Source organism: Canis lupus, chromosome 9 (assembly GCF_003254725.2).
Source record: "Canis lupus dingo isolate Sandy chromosome 9, ASM325472v2, whole genome shotgun sequence".
Classification (NCBI taxonomy): domain Eukaryota; kingdom Metazoa; phylum Chordata; class Mammalia; order Carnivora; family Canidae; genus Canis; species Canis lupus.
This window is the reverse complement of record NC_064251.1, coordinates 7,825,173-7,845,951: the sequence shown is the minus strand read 5'-3', so window position 1 is coordinate 7,845,951 and position 20,779 is coordinate 7,825,173. Positions and strand designations below refer to the sequence as shown.

The 20,779-nt window shown below is 49.3% G+C and overlaps 1 protein-coding gene across 9 annotated transcripts in view; it reads right to left on the bottom strand.

Annotated features, from left to right (window-relative positions):
• Positions 1–20,779, bottom strand: part of SLC39A11 (solute carrier family 39 member 11) — a 406,549-nt gene that overhangs the window by 222,568 nt on the left and 163,202 nt on the right. For 7 of the 9 annotated variants that reach the window (XM_049113948.1, XM_049113945.1, XM_049113946.1 and 4 more), the window contains one exon: positions 2,687–2,828. In XM_049113948.1, coding sequence (XP_048969905.1) covers positions 2,687–2,828 — 142 coding nt within the window. The remainder of the gene's footprint in view (positions 1–2,686; positions 2,829–20,779) is intronic. The other 2 variants (XM_049113949.1, XM_025467863.3) reach the window with 1 other exon arrangement.

The following is a 20,779-nucleotide window of genomic DNA, read 5'->3' as shown; positions in this document are numbered from 1 at the left end:
CTAGATGAACATCAGGGGTCATGAAGCCAATCTGAAGTGTGATGGATGTTATAGACCATTGGCTTGTAAAAACACGTTATTATTTGGCATAAAATTGCATGAGATATATGAACCCTTTGGTGCCCATTCATGGACCCCAGATGCACGGAACCTCTGGCCTAATTTCCAGAAATTACTCAACAATTTAATTGCCCACAGGGACATACCTACAAAAAGGCTCTCTGCTACATTCTTTATAAAAGCAAATGACCGGAAACAACCTACAACGCCATCAAGAGGGGACTAATTAAGGAAGATCATGGCCAGTAACAAGAGAGGGATGAATCTCTGAGCATCCCGGGAAACAAAGGCCAAAACAGGTTGCTCGCTGAAAAACATGAGGTAAGAAACAATGGGCTAAGCATGACCGTATAAACATAATATTTCAGAACAGATACACAGGAAACTAGAAACTGTGTGTGTGCCTGAGATGGAAGCCTGGACCATAACTTCAAGCCTGGGTTTGAAGTTGGAAGAAAAATTAACTTTTCTATTTTTAATCCGTGTTATTACTTTTTTAATTAAAAGAAAATTTGTTGGAGAGAGATAAATAAATAGCTGGATCGAGTGAAAGAGAGAGAGACAGAAAGATTGGTGGTTTTAAAAGAACTTCTGGTCCAGCTAAGTCCCAAAATATCCCCAGCCTTGAGAAAAGTTGATCTCGTAAAACATTTGGCACCAAGACATAAATAGGAAAGTATCTCATAAATGCTTTCCCGAGCTCGGCGGGGCTGCTGCCACCGCTCAGAAGAGCTGAACCTTCTCTCCCACACTGTGGCTTTTCTGGCTTTTCCTCTCACTGAACCAATTATGGAACATTATAACAGCAGCACCAATATTATTTTTTAAAGGCTGATGTTATTCACTAAATACTCATTAAGCTGATCTCCTTGCTCCATTTACAGCCAGCTTAAGGGCAGATCCAGATGGCACAAATAATGCATATTTGGGCTTGATCTGCATGCGGCCGGTCAGCAAATAGCCATTATCAGCTTGAGAGTCTCCAATTGCCTGACACCCACAGCTGTGTCCAGGTGTGCAGGAGAGCGACCTTCATGGAGATGGCCGGGCTCCCTGAGGTTCAGCAAACCATTTTTGTGATGGTTTTGCATCTTTGCATCTTTGCCTTTGCATCTGACCACTTAGCAACAGCAACCGAGGGTAGCTCAGTAACGGGCTGTGCCTTGGTGTTCCTGAGCAGAGGATGGGACTTCATCTCCCTGCCACATAGCCCTCCCTCCCTTCACTGATTCACCCTGGGTTTCCAGGAAGATCCAAGAGTCCCGGAAGGCTCTCCTGCACAGCCAACTCCCCTGGCCCTAGGTTCTTATGGGCCCGCTGGACAAGGTCTATCAAGGGGAATGCCACTGTTTACCCTTTTTGATTGACAGGCTATGAACCCTTACCCTCACCCCCATCACGTGGCCTTAAAGATAAAAAATGAGATAGAATAAAATCTGGCCAATTTTTATCCCAGAGAAGATTCAGAATGAGGACTTATATAAAGTCTTCAGAGGGCTACGCAAGAGTGCCAGCATAGTAAGAGTTGCTAGAAGCTTCTGTCTCTGTGTTCCCAGGGTTGGGCATGAAAAATGAAAAGCTTTCTAGAGGACAGCACCCTGTCCTGGTCTCCAGATAGTTCCCAACTCTCCAAAGAAGGGGAACAGAAGAAAACACCCAAGTCGCTTTGATTTGAGTATGAATGGTGTATGGGATTGGAGACAGGGCACAGAATTTTTGTGCTATCCCTCTTTTACGTGAGCTGATGTTAGATGAGTTGGCACTTCCTGTTAACATCCCACCCAGGAAGTTGTAAGAGGCAGTGAGGATCAACCCGAGTGGGGAAGATACTCCACGAATAATTCGTGCAGGACCCCATCGGAACACAGATCGGCGAGAACGGGCATCGCTATAACTTCTGTACATTGAGTCCCCCTGAGGCCTAGAGATTGCCTGAGCCTACACACAGTGAAAAGATCAAATTAAAATACCTCCCGGAAACAGGAAAGGACTGTTCCCCCTTGAATCACTAAGGCAAAGACCTGTCGCCAGTCTGTTTCTCCCCGATTCATTCAGGAGAGAATTCTGTGCAAGAGGGGAGGCACCCCGTTCCCAGCATCCTTTCTGTGGTTTTAGTCTCCAAGTCTGTGGTCTACAGAAGAAGTGGGGAAGGCAGGGGAGGCACACATTTTACAGCATGGGAATTTGATAAATTCAAAGGGATAGAATGGCATCCACCTCTCCTCGTGCTACGTGGGCCTTAAATTCACCAAATGCCCTGAGTGAGCGAGTGATGATGAGGAGGCAAGGAGGGGCAGTCCTGTCCTGAGACTGGGAGATGGGGGGACAGAGGGACAAATGCCAGATGCTGTAACCCAAATCAGCCCAGGCCCATCTGAGGGGTCCCTGTCTACTTGGCCATGCCTGGGAGACAAAGAGAAGGCCCTGTGAGCTCCCGTGTGGCAAGCCAGTGGTCTGGAGAACAACAGGAAAGGAAGGCACGGGGCCGAACACCAGCTCAGCCCTGTGCAATGCTGGGGTAAGTAATCTGGAAGGACAGAACACTGGCCATTTCGCTCATCATTCCTCTGCCACCAGGCCCAAGCCTATGCTGCCTAACTCAGCCCAGGGTCTGCAGGGAGCTTGCCTGAAAGAAGCCCAGCTCTACCTATCCGGATGGAAAGTTCACTCTCAGGGAAGAGCAGCCTGGGACCCTCAGTGTCAGACTTCTTCGTCAACGCAGGGGCGAAGTTCAGTGCCAGGGCCGTCGGGGGGTCCTCTGCTGCACCCTGAAACAAGAAGCAGTGGCGTCACTGTAACACCCCCACTACCTTCACTCCCCAGACCCCTCCAGCTCAGAGCTGCCCAGGCAGCCTGCTAGTCTCTACCACCAGACGTGCCAGGGCTGGGCCAATGCCAGACCCGGATGTCAGGCCGGGCTGGCTCACAAGGATGACGACAAGCTTTCAGGTTGTAGAGCTTTTGGGATGATAAAAACTCTGAGATCTGAGGGTCAATCGATGCTGATCTGAGAAACGGGAAAAACACATGCTGGGAAAGATGGGGCCCCATCCCACGGACAAGGGACCCAAGGGACTCAGCCCTTGAACTGTCCGAAGAAGCCTACATGGCAGGTTGTCTCGGACAGCAGCCGTGCTACCAGGACAAGGTCAACATTTGTAGGAACTGACCACCTTCACGTTTCTCATGAGATCCAAAAGAGAAAAGATCCAAACAAAGGTACCTCAAAAGAAGGAAACAATGACAGTCTCAGGGACCCAACATATTTGGAGTAAAGTCCAGATGGACCTTAAGACAGCCATGTGGCCCTTGTGCTTTGTCTGTAGCTAGTTAAGGAGACTGTCTTTGCATTAGGTAGGCAAAACTTTGTTTTTAAACATCCGCATGTTTAGTTAACAAATGGTTATAGACTGCCCACTTTGTGGCTACTTGGTGAACAAGACAAAGTCACAGCCTCTCATGGAGCCTGTGTTCTGGGAGGAACAGATAAATGAATCCATAATGGGGCCAAGCTTCTCTTCCATGGAAACCCACTGACCCTGCTGACTGACTGCTTACTCAGGATCCCAAAGGAAATGAGGAAGATGGGTAAGCACCCCCAAAATGGCTTTCATCCTCCACTTTCATCCAAACACGCTGATACTAGTTGCTAAGGGAAGGAAGGTGAGTAGATCATTTAAATGGGAAAAAAAAAAAAACAAAACAAAACAGATACTTTCTGAAATCCAGGCAAAAATAGTTCCAAATAGAAGTTTCCGTTTAAAATACATGTCTCTAGTACGGCAGAGAAGACTGGTGATCCAGTCCTTGTAACGCATCCGTTTATAAGCAACTACTAAAATTCTTGGTTAAGCCTCTTTCATGAAGAAAGTTTCATCAAAGTCATGCCTGGCTGTGTCTTACACACACACACACACGTACACACGCACACAGGCACACACGTGCATGCACACACATTTGTTGTCCATTTGTGGATCAGGAGTAGAAAGAGAATCTAATAATTCAGATATTTTAATTCATTATTTCTTTCCAACTACATGTTTGAAAATGAAAACACAAGCCCTTCTTCTCACGTCTTCCCATTTGTCCAATACATCGATACTGTCCTAATCGTTTTACTTGCAACATCCTCCATCACACATTAAAGAAGGGGGCTGGAGCACCTGGGTGGCTCAGTGGCTGAGCATCTGCCTTTGGCTCAGGTTGTGATCCCAGGGTCCTGGGATCGAGTCCTTCATCGGGCTCCCCACAGGGAGCCTGCTTCTCCCTCTGCCTGTGTTTCTGCCTCTCTCTGTGTCTCTCATGAATAAATGAATGAGATATTTTAAAAATAAATAAAATTAAAATAAAGAAGGGTGCCAACACCTCCTTGAACCTTGTTGTAAAGAGGGAGAAAAAAGCTTCATGGCCTTGTTTGAACTTCCCCCTCCTTTGGGTCCTCGGTCCCTTTATGGAGTCCCAGTGGCTGCAGGATCTCCCTTACTCTGTCCCTGGAAGGAGCACAAAGAGAGGCAGCCTGTCACACCATATCACAGTCAAGGTTGGCGGTACAGATGGACAGACTCGTGGGGACAGAAGGGGCTTTGAGGGGGCCAGTCTCTCCCCCTGTAGAAACTCCCTCTTGGCACCCCCGAGTGACAGCTGGTGCCTATGCTGTGCCATGGGCCAGCTAGTCACAGCTCTTTGTTTGTTTATATGCTTTAATTATTTCTAATTCTATGCCTCACGCTGACATCTGAGGAATTACTGCACCAAGAAAAGACGTGTTTCACTACGTGATGGTGATTCGGCTGATTTTCCTTCCTTTGTCTTCCTTAATAATGTGATTTTTTTTTTATAATGTGATTGATGCATAACTGGGGAAAGGATATGGAAAGAGAACCATTTCATTACAGCAGAAATGCCACAGCATGCAGACGCTCGACGTGGCTTATCTGGCCCATTTAGCAAGGTGCAGCTCCGAGAGACCTGGTTGTAACTGAGAACCTTGGTTTTTCGGCCTCAGTGATTCTGTGGCCTGGGGGGACACTGGAGATGGCACTTTATCTGTGCAGGGGTCAGGAAAGGGAATGGTACTGGAATCTAATGGGCATAAGAGGGGTGGGGGGCTGCTAAACATCCTAACTGCACAGGACAGCCCCCCAATAAAAAGTGACCTGGCCAAACGTCACCAGGCTGAGGCTGAGGAACACTTAGAACAATTTAGGATGCTCAGGGCCCCCAAAGCTCCACATCTTGTCAGGAACGCTGGAAACTCACAGACTCTCTTTTTTTTACTGTGAAGATAAGAATTTTGCCACTTTTTCTAGGAAGACTGCCTTGCCTGCCTTCGTGTCTCTGGCAAATTATTTTTTTTTTTAAGATTTTATTTATTTATTCATGAGAGACACAGAGAGGGAGAGAGAGAGAGGGGCAGAGACACAGGCAGAGGGAGAAGCAGGCTCCATGCAGGGAGTCCGACGTGGGACTCGATCCCGGGTCTCCAGGATCACGCCCTGGGCTGAAGGCGCCGCTAAACCACTGAGCCACCAGGGCAAACCACTGAGCCACCCGGGCTGCCCTCTGGCAAATTCTTATGAAGCATCAACTGTGTATCAGAACTAAGCCAGGTTCTGGCAAAAAAAAAAGTAGCCAAATCCTCCTGCCTTAGTGAATCTTGCAGTTCTCCTTCCAGAGACAGACAATAAAGTAACAATAAATATAAAATAGAGTGCCAGGAAGTGATAGTGCAAGAGGAAATGGGAGTTCCAGCCAGTTAGCAAGGAGTTCCCAGAAGAATGGGATATGTGTCCTGGCTTTTGGTTTTTGGGGTTTTCAAGTTTGGGTTTTTTGGGTTTCAGCTTTGGGTTTCAGCGTTGGGCCAGGTTTTGCTCCAGCACCTGACAGGTGTGCTAGCAGGGCGGGAAATAGTAAGGATGGAGCGCTCCTCTAGATAAGATACTGAGGGAGGCCTCTCTGAGACCGTGGTGTTTGAGCGAAGACCTGAAAGTAAGGAAGAAGCCACACTGATTTCTGAAGACCGAGTTTCCAGCAAGGCACTACAAGGCAAGCCTCCCCCTGCCCTGCCATCTCCTTTCACTATTTTTAAAAATATTTTATTTATTCATGAGAGACACACAGACAGAGAGGCAGAGACATGGGCAGAGGGAGAAGCAAGCTCCATGCAGGGAGCCCGATGTGGGACTCGATCCCAGGTCTCCAGGATCACCCCCTGGGCCTAAGGCAGATGCTCAACTGCTGAGCCACCCAGTGTCCCTCCTTTCACCATTTTATCCCACTGCAACTTCACTTAGAAGGTGTCCTTCTAGGGGCACCTGAGGGCTCAGGCAGTTAAGTATCTGCCTTTGGCTCAGGTCATGATCTCAGGGTTCCAGGATGAAGCCCCTCTTTGGGTTCCCTGTTCAGCGGGGAGTCTGCTTCTCCCTCTCCCTCTGTTCTCTCTCTCTCTCTCAAATAAATAAATAAAATCTTAAAAAAGAAGAGGAAGAAGAAGAAGAAGAAGAAAAAGAAGTAGTAGTAGTAGTAGTAGTAGTAGTAGTAGTAGTAGTAGTAGTAGTCGTCCTTCGAAAAGCTAAACAAGGCACTTGACGGGATGAGCACTGGGTGTTATACTACATGTTGGCAAATCAAACTCCAATAAAAAATATACAAAATAAATAAAAATTAAAAAACAAAAATAAATAAAAATAAAAGCTAAACGAGGGCCCAGGATATCCCACCTGTCCCAGCCCCTCCATGAGCCCCACCCCACACCCAGCCTTCGAAGGCCTGGGCCCAGCTGTGCAGCAGGAGAGCCACCGGGAGCGTCCAGAGTGAAGCCGAGGATAGCTTCCACGGCCCATGCCTGGCGACGCTCCCCACACGTCTCTGGGCCCAGACAGTGGCCGGCCTCCAGCACTCCTTCCAGACTCGCTTCTGGGATTCTAACATCCCCCACCCTCCGCTCTCAAGGCTGATGAGGAAAACAGAAATAGAAATACATCCCTCGGAATTTCAAGGAATGGCCCCTGGGGGAGATGCTAATGCTGCTTTGGTGGCTTTATCATAACACCCAGGAAAGTGGGGGGAAAGTCAGGAAGCCCCTGTGGGACCATCCTGCAGGATACGACCCTACTCCTCACTCCCTGGAGCCCCGTCTGCTCCCCGAGTGCATACACTGCAGGTGGAGGGGGCACTGCTTTGAATACAACCTGGGCTGGTGCATCGGTGACCAAGACCTCAGGGAGAAATTCCTCCTCTGCACCCTCCTCTTGCTTTGCTGATGGCAGCACAGCCCTCTTTACTTGGTGTTATCACCACCTTACATTTCTGGGACTTTTATTTTCTTTTTTAATCTTCTGCAAAGCTTTTCCATTCGTGTTCCCCACTGCATCCTTGCCAGCCCTCTTACCTCAGCAAGGTGAGAGCGTGATCCCTTCAGGGCAGACATTTGACTAATGCAAGCTGCTCTTGACTCTCAACCATCAGAGGGGGATGGGTCCCCCTCCCCTCTCTCTGGCAGTTTCGCTTGTGCAGTTTGGGGTTGCTGTGTCACCAAACATCAAGGTGCCAGACATGCAGGCTCCTTCCCAAAGTACAAGATTGATTTCTTCTGCACCAGCCCCTCCTCCAAGTCCGCCTCCAGCTCTTCCCAGACCCTCCCCATCCCCAGCCTCCCCTCCGAATCCAGCGTGGCCCCAAAAGCGGGGAGGGGGCTGCTGGGAGGCACCAGGCAATACCACCCAGGGCCATGGAACTTGAGACTGCTGTCTTCTTGCAACAGAATTATTATTAATTATTATTATTATTATTATTATTATTATTATTATTAATGGCTCAAAGCAAGTGTCTGGTTCAGAACAAACACAGCAATTTCCACCCACTCTGGAAGGGCTGTGCAAGGGGGCAGGAGCTGGAGAATAATTAGCACTTTCCAGAAGCAAAAGAGAAGGAATGGAGAAGAAAGGAGAGAAGGAAGAAATAAAATCGGGGGAGGGCAGATGAAAGCAGCCCCACAATATGCCTGATATGACAATGTAAAGGCTTCAGAAGATAATACATATATCTCCTCTAGGAAATACAGTCCGGGTGCCACTCATCAGGGTGTGCAATGCCAGGCATGAGGGAGGACAACCACTGGTCACTGAAGTTTCTGGAGCCCCAGAGAAATGAGCCCCACAAGGCAAAGCCCAGGGCACAGCCAAGAGGCTGCAGTCGTGCCCAGAAGAAGAAGTCTATCTGGGCAAACGGAAACCCCCTGCTGACCCACAGCTGGACACATGCGGCTGGGAGCTAAAGCCCAGCAGCCCCCAAAACTCATTGCAGGCAGTTTGACACATTTGCTCCAACTCCCAATGGCCAAAGTCTGTGTAGTCCCCTGTTTCTGGCTCATCTCCCACCAGGATGTCAACCGCTCTGAATAACTGTCAGGGGAGAGCAAAGTAGGCCACCCTGATACTCATGGGGCACACTGCCTGCCATGTTCATTCAGGCCGGGGGAGTCCTGGGGTGACTCTGAGCTACCCCAACCCCATGGAGTCCGGTCTCGTTAACTGAGGTTGGCTAGCCGGTCAGGGCTCTCAAATGACGAGTGAAGGGAAAGGTCGGAGGATTAATTAGTGCCCCTGCCAGCCACCCAGACACAGCTAAAGCGAGGCAGTGTTCCACCCAACGGAGAAGGGAACAAGGGTCCGAGAGAGGCTGCAGCCCCTCCCTGGGGACTCGGGGCGAGCTGATGCTAGGGCAGGTGCCTGGAGCCCCTGTGGGCTTTGCCTCCTCCCGCTGCCCAGCCTCTGCCTCCCATCATCCCCACTTAACCCAGACACACAAGGTGACGTTAAATAATTGATGCTGTTTTTATTACCGGGAAATTGCAGTCGTAATGACACTCGTAACACAATCTTAAATTATTCCACATAATGGAAAAAAAATTAAATGTCGCCCCTGATCGCCAGCCAGAATAGGGATGACACTTACATAATAGATGACCTTCTCTCCCAGGGAGCCCAGCAGCGTCCTGCTGCCCAGGGCCTGGCTGGCCTAGGGGTGACAAGTGGCTGGCCTCAAAGCAAACAGGGACACAGAATGGTAGAGACACTGAGGCAGAGGGTACAATCCTGCCTCCGGCTCCTTCAGGCAGGACGCTGCTGTCTTTCCTACCTCAGTTTACCTATGTGTTCAGGGATCATAAGTCATAACCAGGAGCCTTAAAGATGAGAAGACACAGCTCAAAGTACTTGGCTCCTGCTGGTTTGCCCTGCCCGAGCACACTAGGAAGGCAACTCAGCTTCAGTCCTCTCTGCCTCTGGCAACAGCACAGCATCCCATCAATGGCCAGCAGGGCAGGTTTCAAGCTGGATGCTAGATACCTTTAAAATCTTGGCTGAAGAAGACTGAGCTTCCTCCTCCAGGAAGCTTTTCTAAACAGACCCAGCCTAGTTTGGATTAAAAATGCCTCCCTCGAAATAAGTCAATCGGAGAAGGACAAACATTAAAGGGTCTCATTCATTTGGGGAATATAAAAAATAGTGAACGGGAATAAAGGGGAAAGGAGAAAAAATGAGTGGGAAATATCAGAAAAGAAGACAGAACATGAGAGACTCCTCACTCTGGGAAACAAACAAGGGGTGGTAGAAAGGGAGGTGGGTGGGGGGTGGGGGTGACTGGGTGACGGGCACTGAGGGGGGCACTTGATGGGATGAGCACTGGGTGTTATGCTGTATGTTGGCAAATTGAACTCCAATACAAAAAAAAAAAAAAAAAATTCCTCCCTCTCGGGACACCAGGGTAGCTCAATGGTTGAGTGTCTGCCTTTGGCTTAGGTTCTAGAGTCCTGAGATCAAGTCCCGCATCGAGTCCCACATTGGGCTCCCCCCGAGGAGCCTGCTTCTCCCTCTGCCTATGTCTCTGTGTGTGTGTCTCTCATGAATAAATAAATAAAATCTTTTTTAAAAAAAAGCCTTCCTCTCTGTGTGCCCCCTGGACATCCCACACATGCTCCTGTCACAACATTTACCAAACTGTGCACAGTAACTTGGAGCATCCTTGGCGACCTCAAGATCGTGGGATTCTCAAAGCAGGAGTCGCGTCTTCTGGCTCTCCCGTCGGGGCTCAGTACAGGGCCAACGTTCACTAACTCCGTGAATCTCCCAAGAACGAAACAATACTACAAAAATCTCCAAAGTGAGGGGGGGTGGGGGAATGTTGTGTGACAGACAACACAAAGACCCAGGTGACCACAAAACGTTTAGGTCTTGAGAGAGATGGAAGGGGGGATTCGTGTAGAATGAGAAAGAAAAGACTGGAAATATTCAAGGCAGTCTAGCTAATGGCAAGAAGTGGGGCTTCCCACTCACCTTCCTGCCTCCGCTTCTGCCTTCCTGATGATGATGACGTATGATCCTCAACATCAGCCCTGAGACCACGTAAGGGGGGGTAGCCCCCAATCCTATGGCTTGCCACCCGAAGGCTCCATGTCCACTCCCCTTCCTGGCAGGAAGGTTCAGAGCAGGACGGCCCAGCTCACACCCCTTGAAGTTAAGACCTTTCCGCTCTGAAGCCCATGACCCCTTCCAAGGCCACATCTTCCACCTTCCTCCCCATGTCCTCCCTGACCTCAGCCCAGAGCTTCACGATGGCAGAAGCTAATTACGGACCTCTAGCTATATTTAAGCTATGGAAGTCTGCTATCACTCAGACTATCTTTTTAGGGACAAGACCTTCTCCTATTTCTGATGCCAAATTACTATTCATAATCAAGCCTATTTAATCATATAAAACAGATCTTAACGTACCGCACAGGCTCTGCAAAAAGATACAGCTCTCTGAAAGCCTGCAAAGACAGCCCTCCAATAGCTGGCCCAGGTAAGTGGCTCTATGCTTGTGTTCCCAGGAGCCACGTCTTCTGCGAGCATGGCTGACAAAGCGATGGGGGTTGGCAGATTTTCCAAGCCATTACGTGTTTTCTTCTAACTCGCAATACAACTTTTCCTTAAAACAAAAATATAAATCTAAATAAATGCAGATACCTAGGCACACTGAGGTATTTTCTTTGTAACCCTCAATGATTACCCATCACTTTTAACCTACTTCTCGGCCTACTCCTAGAATTCATTAAATAGACCCATATGATCCACACTGTGCCTTTTCTGGCTTCTCAACAATTTGAGGACCCCCCAGCTGGGCTTTCTCAAGCAACTCTTTCTTACCTATGTTCTCCTTTTGAAAGGTTTCAGATCTTACAGAAATCTGCTAAAAGATAAGACTTTTCTTTTTTTTTTTTTTTAATTTTTATTTATTTATGATAGTCACAGAGAGAGAGAGAGAGAGAGGTGCAGAGACACAGGCAGAGGGAGAAGCAGGCTCCATGCACCGGGAGCCGATGTGGGATTCGATCCTGGGTCTCCAGGATCGCGCCCTGGGCCAAAGGCAGGCGCCAAACCGCTGCGCCACCCAGGGATCCCAAGATAAGACTTTTCTTTACAAGAAGAAGAAGAAGAGGAGGAGGAGGAGGAGGAGGAGGAGGAATGCATGTGTATCAGATACTTATTGCTTGGTAACAAAACACCCCAGAACTTAGTAGCTTAAAGCAATAATCATCATTGCTCATGAGTCTACAATCAATGGGTCACTGCTGCTGCTCTGCTGTCTAGGCTCTGTCAAGGTTGACTGGACTCATAGCTCGCCCAGGGGTTGGATGGTCTAGGATGGCACATGCATCTGGCAGCCCACAGGCTGCTGGCCAGGAGTTGTCTGACTCTTGGCTGGGAAACATGGATTCTTCTCCATGTGGCTTGTCATCCTCTAGCACGCTACACTGGGCTTAATTCATATGGTGAATTCAGGGTTTCAAGGGCAGCGAGATAAGGCAACATCCAAAGTCAGGTGCTGTTCAAGTCTCTGCCTGGATCACATTTGCTACCATCCTATGGACCTCAGTAAGTCCGTGACTACCGAAGGCGTGGATACATATGCTGTACCTCTTGTTGGAAGGATGTAGTGTCAGGTTGTCAGAGTACGGATGACAACTGGGAGGAACCTGTGGCCGTTTTTGCAATTGACCACAGAACATGCACAGACACGTAAAATGTTGCACCCCTCAGGGAGCCCACAAACCACATTGCAGCCCTGCATGGATCTAACCTATACACAACTGCTCCAGATTAAACCCACAAATTCAGTCTCATTTGCCAAAAACAGTGCTTCTGTGATGGGGACCCAAGGACACATTCTCAGAGGTCTTAAAGTTTTATATAAAACATTTTTAATTTTCTGTTTTCGCTTCAGTGATAATCTACAAAAAATATAATAATACCAACAATCTAAATCACTAAGGTAACAACCCCACTAGACCCAAATCCTACTGCTTGACTTCAGTGCCTTTGTTTGCATTCATGTTTACGACCCAGTTGGTACCAAGCAGTACCACTCCTGTCACTGAGGGCTAATTGCCGAGCACAGATTCAATAGACAGATTATGTGTTTGAGCCAAGCTTAGGTCAAATGACTTCATGGAACCCTGTACAGATGATAGAGGCTTCCAAGTGGTTCTAGGACAGCATCAGGAGAGCAGACTCCATCCAGTGGCTTTCGCTGGACACGTGTGCCCGAACCAGTGTTAGAGAAAGCAACTCTGTTTGCACAAAACGTCTTGTCGTACCGTGCTCCGCTTCTGCCCTCTTATATTATCATATGCGATCCTCCGTATCTTCTTGGGTGTAGACTGACAGGCAGCAATACTACCTCCCACTATGGGCCAAACTTCCCCACCACTAAAATTCACATGTCAAAATCCTAACCCTCCAGTGCCCCCAGGATGGGACTCTATCAAAGGTAAGATCTTTAAAGAGGTAATTAAATGAAGATGAAGTGTGTTGGGTTGGGATGTAATGTAATTTGACTAGTGTTCTTTCAAGAGAAGGAAATCTGGGCACAGACACATGTACAGAGAAGACCATGTGAAGACACATGGAGAAGATGCCGAGCGACACGCCAAGGGGAGAAGCCTGGGATGGATCCTTCCCGCGGGGCCCTCAGAAGGAGCCAGCCCTGCCAATACCTTCACTGTCTGGGACTTCCAGCTTCCAGAACTTCCAGCTTCCAGAACTAGCCAGTTCTGTAAGCTATTCATCTTCTATTGTCTAAGCTGCCCCCTCTGTGGTTATTTTGTTATGGCAGAGTCCAAGTGAACTCCCCAGTCCCTGCATTTTACATTTGAGGAAACCAAGTCATAAAAGCTAATGACTTACCCAACACTGCACCATTTGTCAGAGGCAAAAGAGGGATTTGAACCCAGAACTTCTGACTTCAAGTCTTACCTCCTCCCACCACCAGGCTGTGGTCAAGGCAACGTACTAAGGCAACATACCCTTCCAGAAGTGACCCCACCACCACTCACTCCACGTGGGGGTGTGGGAATGCGTACACACTAGGTACAACATCGTATGAGAGTTGTCTGAGTGTGGTGTTCACAGGGGGGTGATCGGGACCATGTGGTTTCTCCAGGCCTGCCACAGTCCCAGAGATACGGAACCACAGACTTCCACTTGTTGGCTCACACAGGACGGCCAGGGAACCCTCACGTCACAGGTACAGAGAAAAGGAAACTAAAGTGAGAGCTTCTGAGGTGACAGCCCAACCTCCTAATAACTGGGTCTCCAGGCAACAAGAACCTAGAAGTCTTATTGCTGGGAAAGATGGCCTAAAATGGAAAGTAAGACACGGAGGAGGGTCATCAGAAGGGGCAGAGGTGCCCTCGGCGCCGTGCTGAGGGTAATGAACTATCGCACACCCATTCAGGGGATCAGAGAAGCAGGCACCAGCATCGACAGACCAGGAGAGGAAGAGTGGGGTTGAGACCCTGACACAGCTTTTGTGTTCTTGTTCATGTCCAGGGCTCCCCCCACATCCCAGTGGGGGAAGGACAGAGAGGAAGCAGGGATGGGCGGTGGTGGGGCCCCTGGGTGTGGGGAGGCATCCAGCCCTACTCAGCAGCATCAGGTCCTGGGGGGATCTTGACTACCAAGGTCTGGAAGCTTCCAATCATTTCTGAAAATAGTCTGTGTGCGTCTCAGTGATTGTGTCTCCGAGGCTGAGACACAACAGCTTCCTAAACGGGACTGTGGCCAGGGTGTACGGCCCAGAGGAAGCCAGTTGGGAAAGGTAGAATCAGGCGGCCCAAGGAGGGCAGAAAGGGGAGGGGTATTTTGGGTAAGGGTGGCCATTTTGAGCATTTTTATGCTAAGGAAACAGTGTGCAAACCACTTCAAAAGAGAAGCTCTGGCTTTGAAGAACAGACTTGATTTTTTTTTTTTAAATGGGGCTTTATCCCAGGCATCACTCCGCTTGGAGCAGAATTAATTATTCAACGTTATCTGGGCTTGATGAGCACTTGGCAGCTGAAAATGTACCAAAGCTGCCTGCGTCTAAGGAATGATTTTCCACTTCCTGCTGTGGGGAGGTGAAGACCCGCATCTTCCCCCCTTCTTTCTTTGCTAAGCCTAAATTCCAAAGCAAACACCCGAGGGGAGACCCACAGACTGCTTGTGTGATGTTGCCACTGCTGCACAAAACGCCACCCATTCGGGGGCTGCGAGCATCTGTCATTTCCTATCTTGGTTTCCAGAGGTCAAGAAAAACTAGGTCCTTGGCTCAGAATCTCATGGGGCTGAAATCAAAGCCATGATCTCATCAGGGGCTTGGGACTGTCTTCCAAAGACACTGGTCATTGGCAGGATTCAGTTTTGTGTTGATGAAGAACCGAGGTCTGCCTTTACTTACGGGCTGTTGTCTAGGGACTGCTCCCGGGGATACGCGTCACCGGCAGGTCCTTGCCATGCGGCCCCCAACCGTAGATTATTCACAGCATGGCTGTGTTTCTTCAAGGCCAGCTCAAATCTCTCTGGCCTCAGGAAGGGGCAACTCCTGCTTTTGAGGGCTCCCCTGATCAGCTCAGGCCCACTCAGAGTAACCTCCCTTTTGATGAACTCAAAGTCAGCTGATGGATACCCAGAGCAGTAACCCAACTGGGATGAAACCCCAAGGAGGAGAGGGGATTCTTCAGAGTGCACACCAGGGCCTGCAACTCTCAGGGATTGCCTTCTACCCACCACATGCTCAAAGTACAAAACTCTTTGCTCAGACATGTCTTTCATCCTGAGATTTCTAGTCCAAATTTCCCTTTTGATGCCTAAACTGGGAGCGATATGCTATGGACAAGATCTAGCATTCCACCAATTCTTTGTAACACAAACTTTCCATCAAAGTCCTAACCTCACCGCATATAGAGTCTTCTAACTCAGTAAACCATGGCAAGTGGAGGAAGTGGCCCATGAAAGTCCAAAGGTAAGCCTGGTAGTGGTGCCTCCCTGAGGAGAAGAGAAGAGTAGCTTGCACAGCTCTGCGGCGATTTAGAAAGGGCAAAGAAAGGTGTCCAGGTGGCTCCGTTGGTTAAGTATCTGCCTTCAGCTCAGGCCATGATCTCCTGGAATCGAGCCCCACATCAGGCTCCCTGTTCAGCGGGGAGTCTGCTTCTCCCTCTGCCTCTCTCTCTCAAATAAATAAATAAAATCTTAAAAAAGAAAGGACAAAAGAGCTTGTCAGGGCAAGAGTAGCCAATCAAGCCTGTGGTCCTACAGTTTGACCTTTGGACTAAGAGACAGACCAGGATAGCCCCAGGCCACTGCAGGACAGTGTTGGCGTGCTAATGAGTTTGAAGGGAACAGATTAGTTATAAACAAAGGGCTAATAATAATAAGGCCTTGTTTGGTGCCAGGATGAGCCACTTGGCTTTGTCAGAGTCCATGGTTATGCTAGACTCCTAGTTCTCCCATCAACTACCTCACAGCTGGGAGCCGAGGGCCTCCCAGGGAAGGTAAGGATATAATCAAAGCGATTAAAATCCTTCTCAAACACTAAAAACTGGGCATAAAACTATTCATTATTAACAATGTCAGTAAGACCATTATCCTATGAAAAAGAAAAAGAGGAAGAAGAAATTATGCGTCACTCCACGTTCAGAGTCAAGTCTTAGCGCGAGATGCTTAGGCATCGGGATGAAGGGGATGCCAGCAAGAATTGGGGAAAGTTCAAATTAGGATAAAAATAAAAGGGAGAGGACTACTGGGTGGGGAGGAAGCCAGGATGGACGGCCTCGGAAGGCTGCAGGGACAGGCAGGGCTGACACCACCCCCAGCACTGTGAAGCCTGAATAGGAAGAAAGCTCTGCTGACACCACACTTCCACCTCTTGCTTGTAAAACAAGGGGCTTCGATGTGGATAATGCGGAAGGCCTGTTCTGCACCCAACCTTGGATAAATTGACAAATCGATAATAATTCCGGACAAAGGCATCTGCTCTCGCTCCACGGGGGAATCCCACCAGCCACACCTCCCCTAACCTTCCAAGCCACTTCGATGGTGCATCTTGAGCAAAAAGCCCTCTACTGCAAGGTGGGAATTCATCACCTTTGGATCAGGGTGACAAGCCCGCCAGGTGACAAGACCAGCAGAGAGCAACAGTGGAGTCTAGACCCAAAAGGACAACGGGGGGCGGGGGGTGGTTGGTGGAGGACAAGGAGCTGCCATCTGTAGTAGCACAGAGTCCCAGGGCTGTGTTTTCTCAGGCAGAGGCTCCTCATGGGAACGTTGCACCCAGAGGGCTCACGAGAAGAAGAATGCCCAGCTCTTCTGAGGGTGGACTCTGGGTTTCAAAGCTGAGAAACATGTGATGCCCACACAAGCCAGCCCAACTAGCTTCCCAGCATGGGCATTTCTCCCACGAGGATTGCCTGTAGACAACTCCCTCCCCACCACACAGGGGAGCTGAGCAAACACCCACAGGTGGAAGATATGTGCGTTTTGAAGATGATGGTATTTTCAGAAGTTCACGGACCCGCAACAGTGAGAAACTGTACCTTTTCGTGATAGACACAGCACCCCGCTGAGATGGATATGCATCCAGGAGCGTGTGTTGTGTGCGTGTGTCCCTGTTATTTGGAAGACCCAGACAACAAATCTATCCCGGTGGAAGTCTGAAATTGGCCTCCACAGCATAGCACCCTCCCGGGAAGGAGACCAAAGGGCTGACGTGTCCGCAGATCCTGGGAGGAGAAAAAGCACAAGTGTCTCCTCCCAAACCAGAAAAACAATCCATCATGGAAAAGCTCCGAGGGTCAGGGGAAAGAGCCTTTTGCCAAAAAAACACAAACACATCAGCGGCAAAAAATAGCTGATGGCTTTTCTCCAGCACGTATCCGCAGGTAAAATGCTACGTGCAGCATCCCCACTGCGCACCTTCGGAGCAGATGGAGGAGGCTGGCAAATCGGCCTCGGATGGACCAGAGCGAAGGCTGGAGACACCGTCATTGTCAGGATGTGTGGGATCAAGGAGGGGGGTTAGTATGTGGGGTTCCTCCGCTTTTGTTCGCTTCTGCCCTCCGTTGATGCTGTTTCTCCACGGGAGCAAACTAACGTCATCCAGACCCTTCTCCCCACCCGGCATCATCCCCCATCTGACCTGAAACAGCACCCTGCATGCCTGCATGGGCACAAGGAGACAAGATTAATGTGTTCCCTCTGGGGACCTGGAAAGCAAAGTTAGCGTTTGGTAGTAGGAGCAAATCTGGAAAATTAGCTGTTGCCTCCAAAACCCCATGAGCTAAGGGGGCAAGCGGGAAAGGACAGTGTCCATTATTGAATTAGGAGGGGTTTTCCCATGAAGGTAAATATGGACAAGGCTCAGTGCAGGAAACAGTTGGACAGATTCACTGCAAACTGCTTGCTTGAGATGGTTCCCCCCCCCCCCCCCGACCATTTCTAAGACTAGGACAGTTTGTGGAGAGACCTAGGTGAGGGTCTGAGGGCTCCTGGCAACGCTTGAGGTCACACAGAAAGGACTAATGGGCAGTCAGACCCCCCCCCAGCCACCTGACTGCTGCCCACCTGTGTATGGACCAGGTGGGTGGGGCATGTCATGTCTACAGTGGCCCCACCTGCCACGTACACCTGCCCCACTGGTGCCTGAGCCCTCCTCACAGGGTTGGCAAGGCCATGTGGGAAAATGCAAGAGATTCACTTTCAAGCAAGATATAACCAGTCTCAGCCCCAGATTATTCTACTCTCAGCCTCCCAAAGAGTTAACTAAAGGGGAAAAAAAGTACTATTTATGATTTGGAGGCGGAAGGGGCCATGTGCTGACTTCCCAAGCCTTGGTTGTTCTGGCCCCTGGCAGCCCCCTGCAGGAGCAGGGGATCAAATCCAGAGACCTGGACTCCCCTACCCGAAATGCACAACTCATGGGTCAGCACAGGAAGCTAGTGCCACAGAAGAGGAGGCCACAGTCCTGGTGGCTTTTCCCAGGCCTGGGACACAATCCCCCAGCTAGGGAGCCACGCTGTCGGCAGGAAGCAGGACCACAGGAAAGTTTCAGGGTTAGATGTGTTAACGGAGCCCTGGCCTAAGGGAAGGATGGGCAAACTGTCCAGTTCCTGGGACACCACTAACGTGGTTTCAGTTGTGGCCACCAGGATCCAGCCACCCAGGGAGGGCTCTACCTTCCTAGAAGGTCCAATGTGGGAGAAGGAGACAGGGGGTAGAGTGAACAGAAGCTATAGCCATGGCAACTGTCCACTAAAGCAATTCCCTGGGACAAAAACAGGCCAGCTCCAGAGCTGCAGAGCACCAGCCAGGGAACCAGAAGCCTGAACAATATGCCATTTGTGTTCTCACTGGCTCTCTCCCTCTTTTCCTCTCCCTCCTCCTCCTCTCCTCCCCTCCCTGGGGGTGTGTGTCCCTCTCTCTCCTCCTTCTCTTTCTCCCTCTCACACACACACTATATTTTCTATGGGTATTTTCAAGACTCATGTAAATACACAGAAGAAACTGTCCAGAAGGAGACACGCCAAACTCATCTCCTGGGTTTCTGGGGAAATGCAGACCATGAGACTAGATGGTGGTCAAGGACAACAGACATCAGTCTTGTCTTTAATATGTTGTAGAGATCATGAAGCTCAGAAGGCATATGTGACACATACAGTTCATCCCAGAATATCTCAGCCTCTAGCGTATTTTCCCCAAGCTGGGCATTCCAGCTGCTGGGGCTCCTCCTCCCCCTCCTCCTCAAATGGACTCATCCTGCCAGAGCCTGGGGGTTGGTCCCCAGGGGTACCCAGCACCACTAGCTTACTACACTTAATCCAGAGCTTCCCAATACCCACAGAGCACTTACTTTTTTTTTTAATTTTTTTATTTATTTATGATAGGCACACAGAGAGAGAGAGAGGCAGAGACAGAGGCAGAGGGAGAAGCAGGCTCCATGCACCAGGAGCCCGACGTGGGATTCGATCCCGGGTCTCCAGGATCCCGCCCTGGGCCAAAGGCAGGCGCTAAACCGCTGCACCACCCAGGGATCCCGAGCACTTACTTTTTGCTCAACTAATTTTAAAAAGCCCTAGACCATTTGACCTTTATGCTTTCAACAGTTTAATAACCAGCTTTTTAAAAATAAGAAAAATAATCACTACATAAATCAGGGTCCTTTGATAGAGAGAAGATACCAACAGACTATACTCTCTCTTCCTCACCACACCCAAACTCCTCCCCAGAAAAAAAATAAATAAATTTTTCCTCTTAAGCAAGAACCTGCTGCCTGAGCTTGCAACTTCTCGTGGCTGCAGGTTCTCATCTTTACATTAGCAATACATGTAGCAATACATTAGCAATGTTTATTTGGGCTGGGAAACATGAGCTAATTACAGGTGACAGGCCCTTCATCAGAAGCTGGGCTTTCAGGAACCAGGCCCACCGCACTAATACAGGATTTCCCTTTTATGCCTCAAACAAATAGCATCCTGAGTATGTGTGTGGGATTGCCAGAGAGGCAGGGAAGAGAGGCCGCTAATAACTGAAAATATATAGCAGTCCTATCAACTTAATATCTACATGAAAAATCAAGCTTTGATATCTTGCTGAGGGCAAAACTCATCGAAGAGAATTAAGTCCACTGTAACACACCAGGATTTGCCCCAGAAGGCTCTCATTTTATGCCTATTGAAAAGGCGATTGGAGGATTAGCTAAGAGAACAGCAACCCAGGGGAGCCTGAGTCAAAGGACTGTGAGTCCTGGGGTCATGTTGGGCTTCTAACCTCTCCAGGGGGTAAGAGGAAGGCTCCCCATCAAAAGCAAAGCAGAGAACCAATGGGAAGTCATTTCTCCTGAAAGGACTCCTGCAAGCTCACATCATGGGGCCCAGCAAGCTCTCCCCTGTGTTCCCTTGTCCACGCCACCTCTGTGGGGCTCAGTGTCCCTGCCTGCCTCTCCAAGGGTCAGAGCACAGGCTGATGGTCAGCAGAGCCTCCCCTGTGCTGCCGGACAGGATCACCTGCCTCTGAATCAGCCAGACCTCTCATTTCTCGAATTCTATGCTTCTCTGTCAATCCCTGCTTCCCAAAGCACAAGGCGAGAGAAGGCAAGACACAGTGATCATGAGCGCTCGCTCACCCTGGCTGTCTCTTAGGACAGGTTTGAGCAATGTTGAGAACCTGAGTTAAAATGACTTTCAGCTGCCAGTTACCTCTAGAATCTGCTTATAGGAACAATCAAGATTTGTATTCACCATCCGTCACCCAACAGGTGCATGCACACACACTCACTTCCTCTCCCTCTCTCTGAAAATCCATTTATTTATCAGGTGGCCGGAAATAAGCTCTGGGTTGATGGTTCAACTCTATCTCCCACAGGAGAT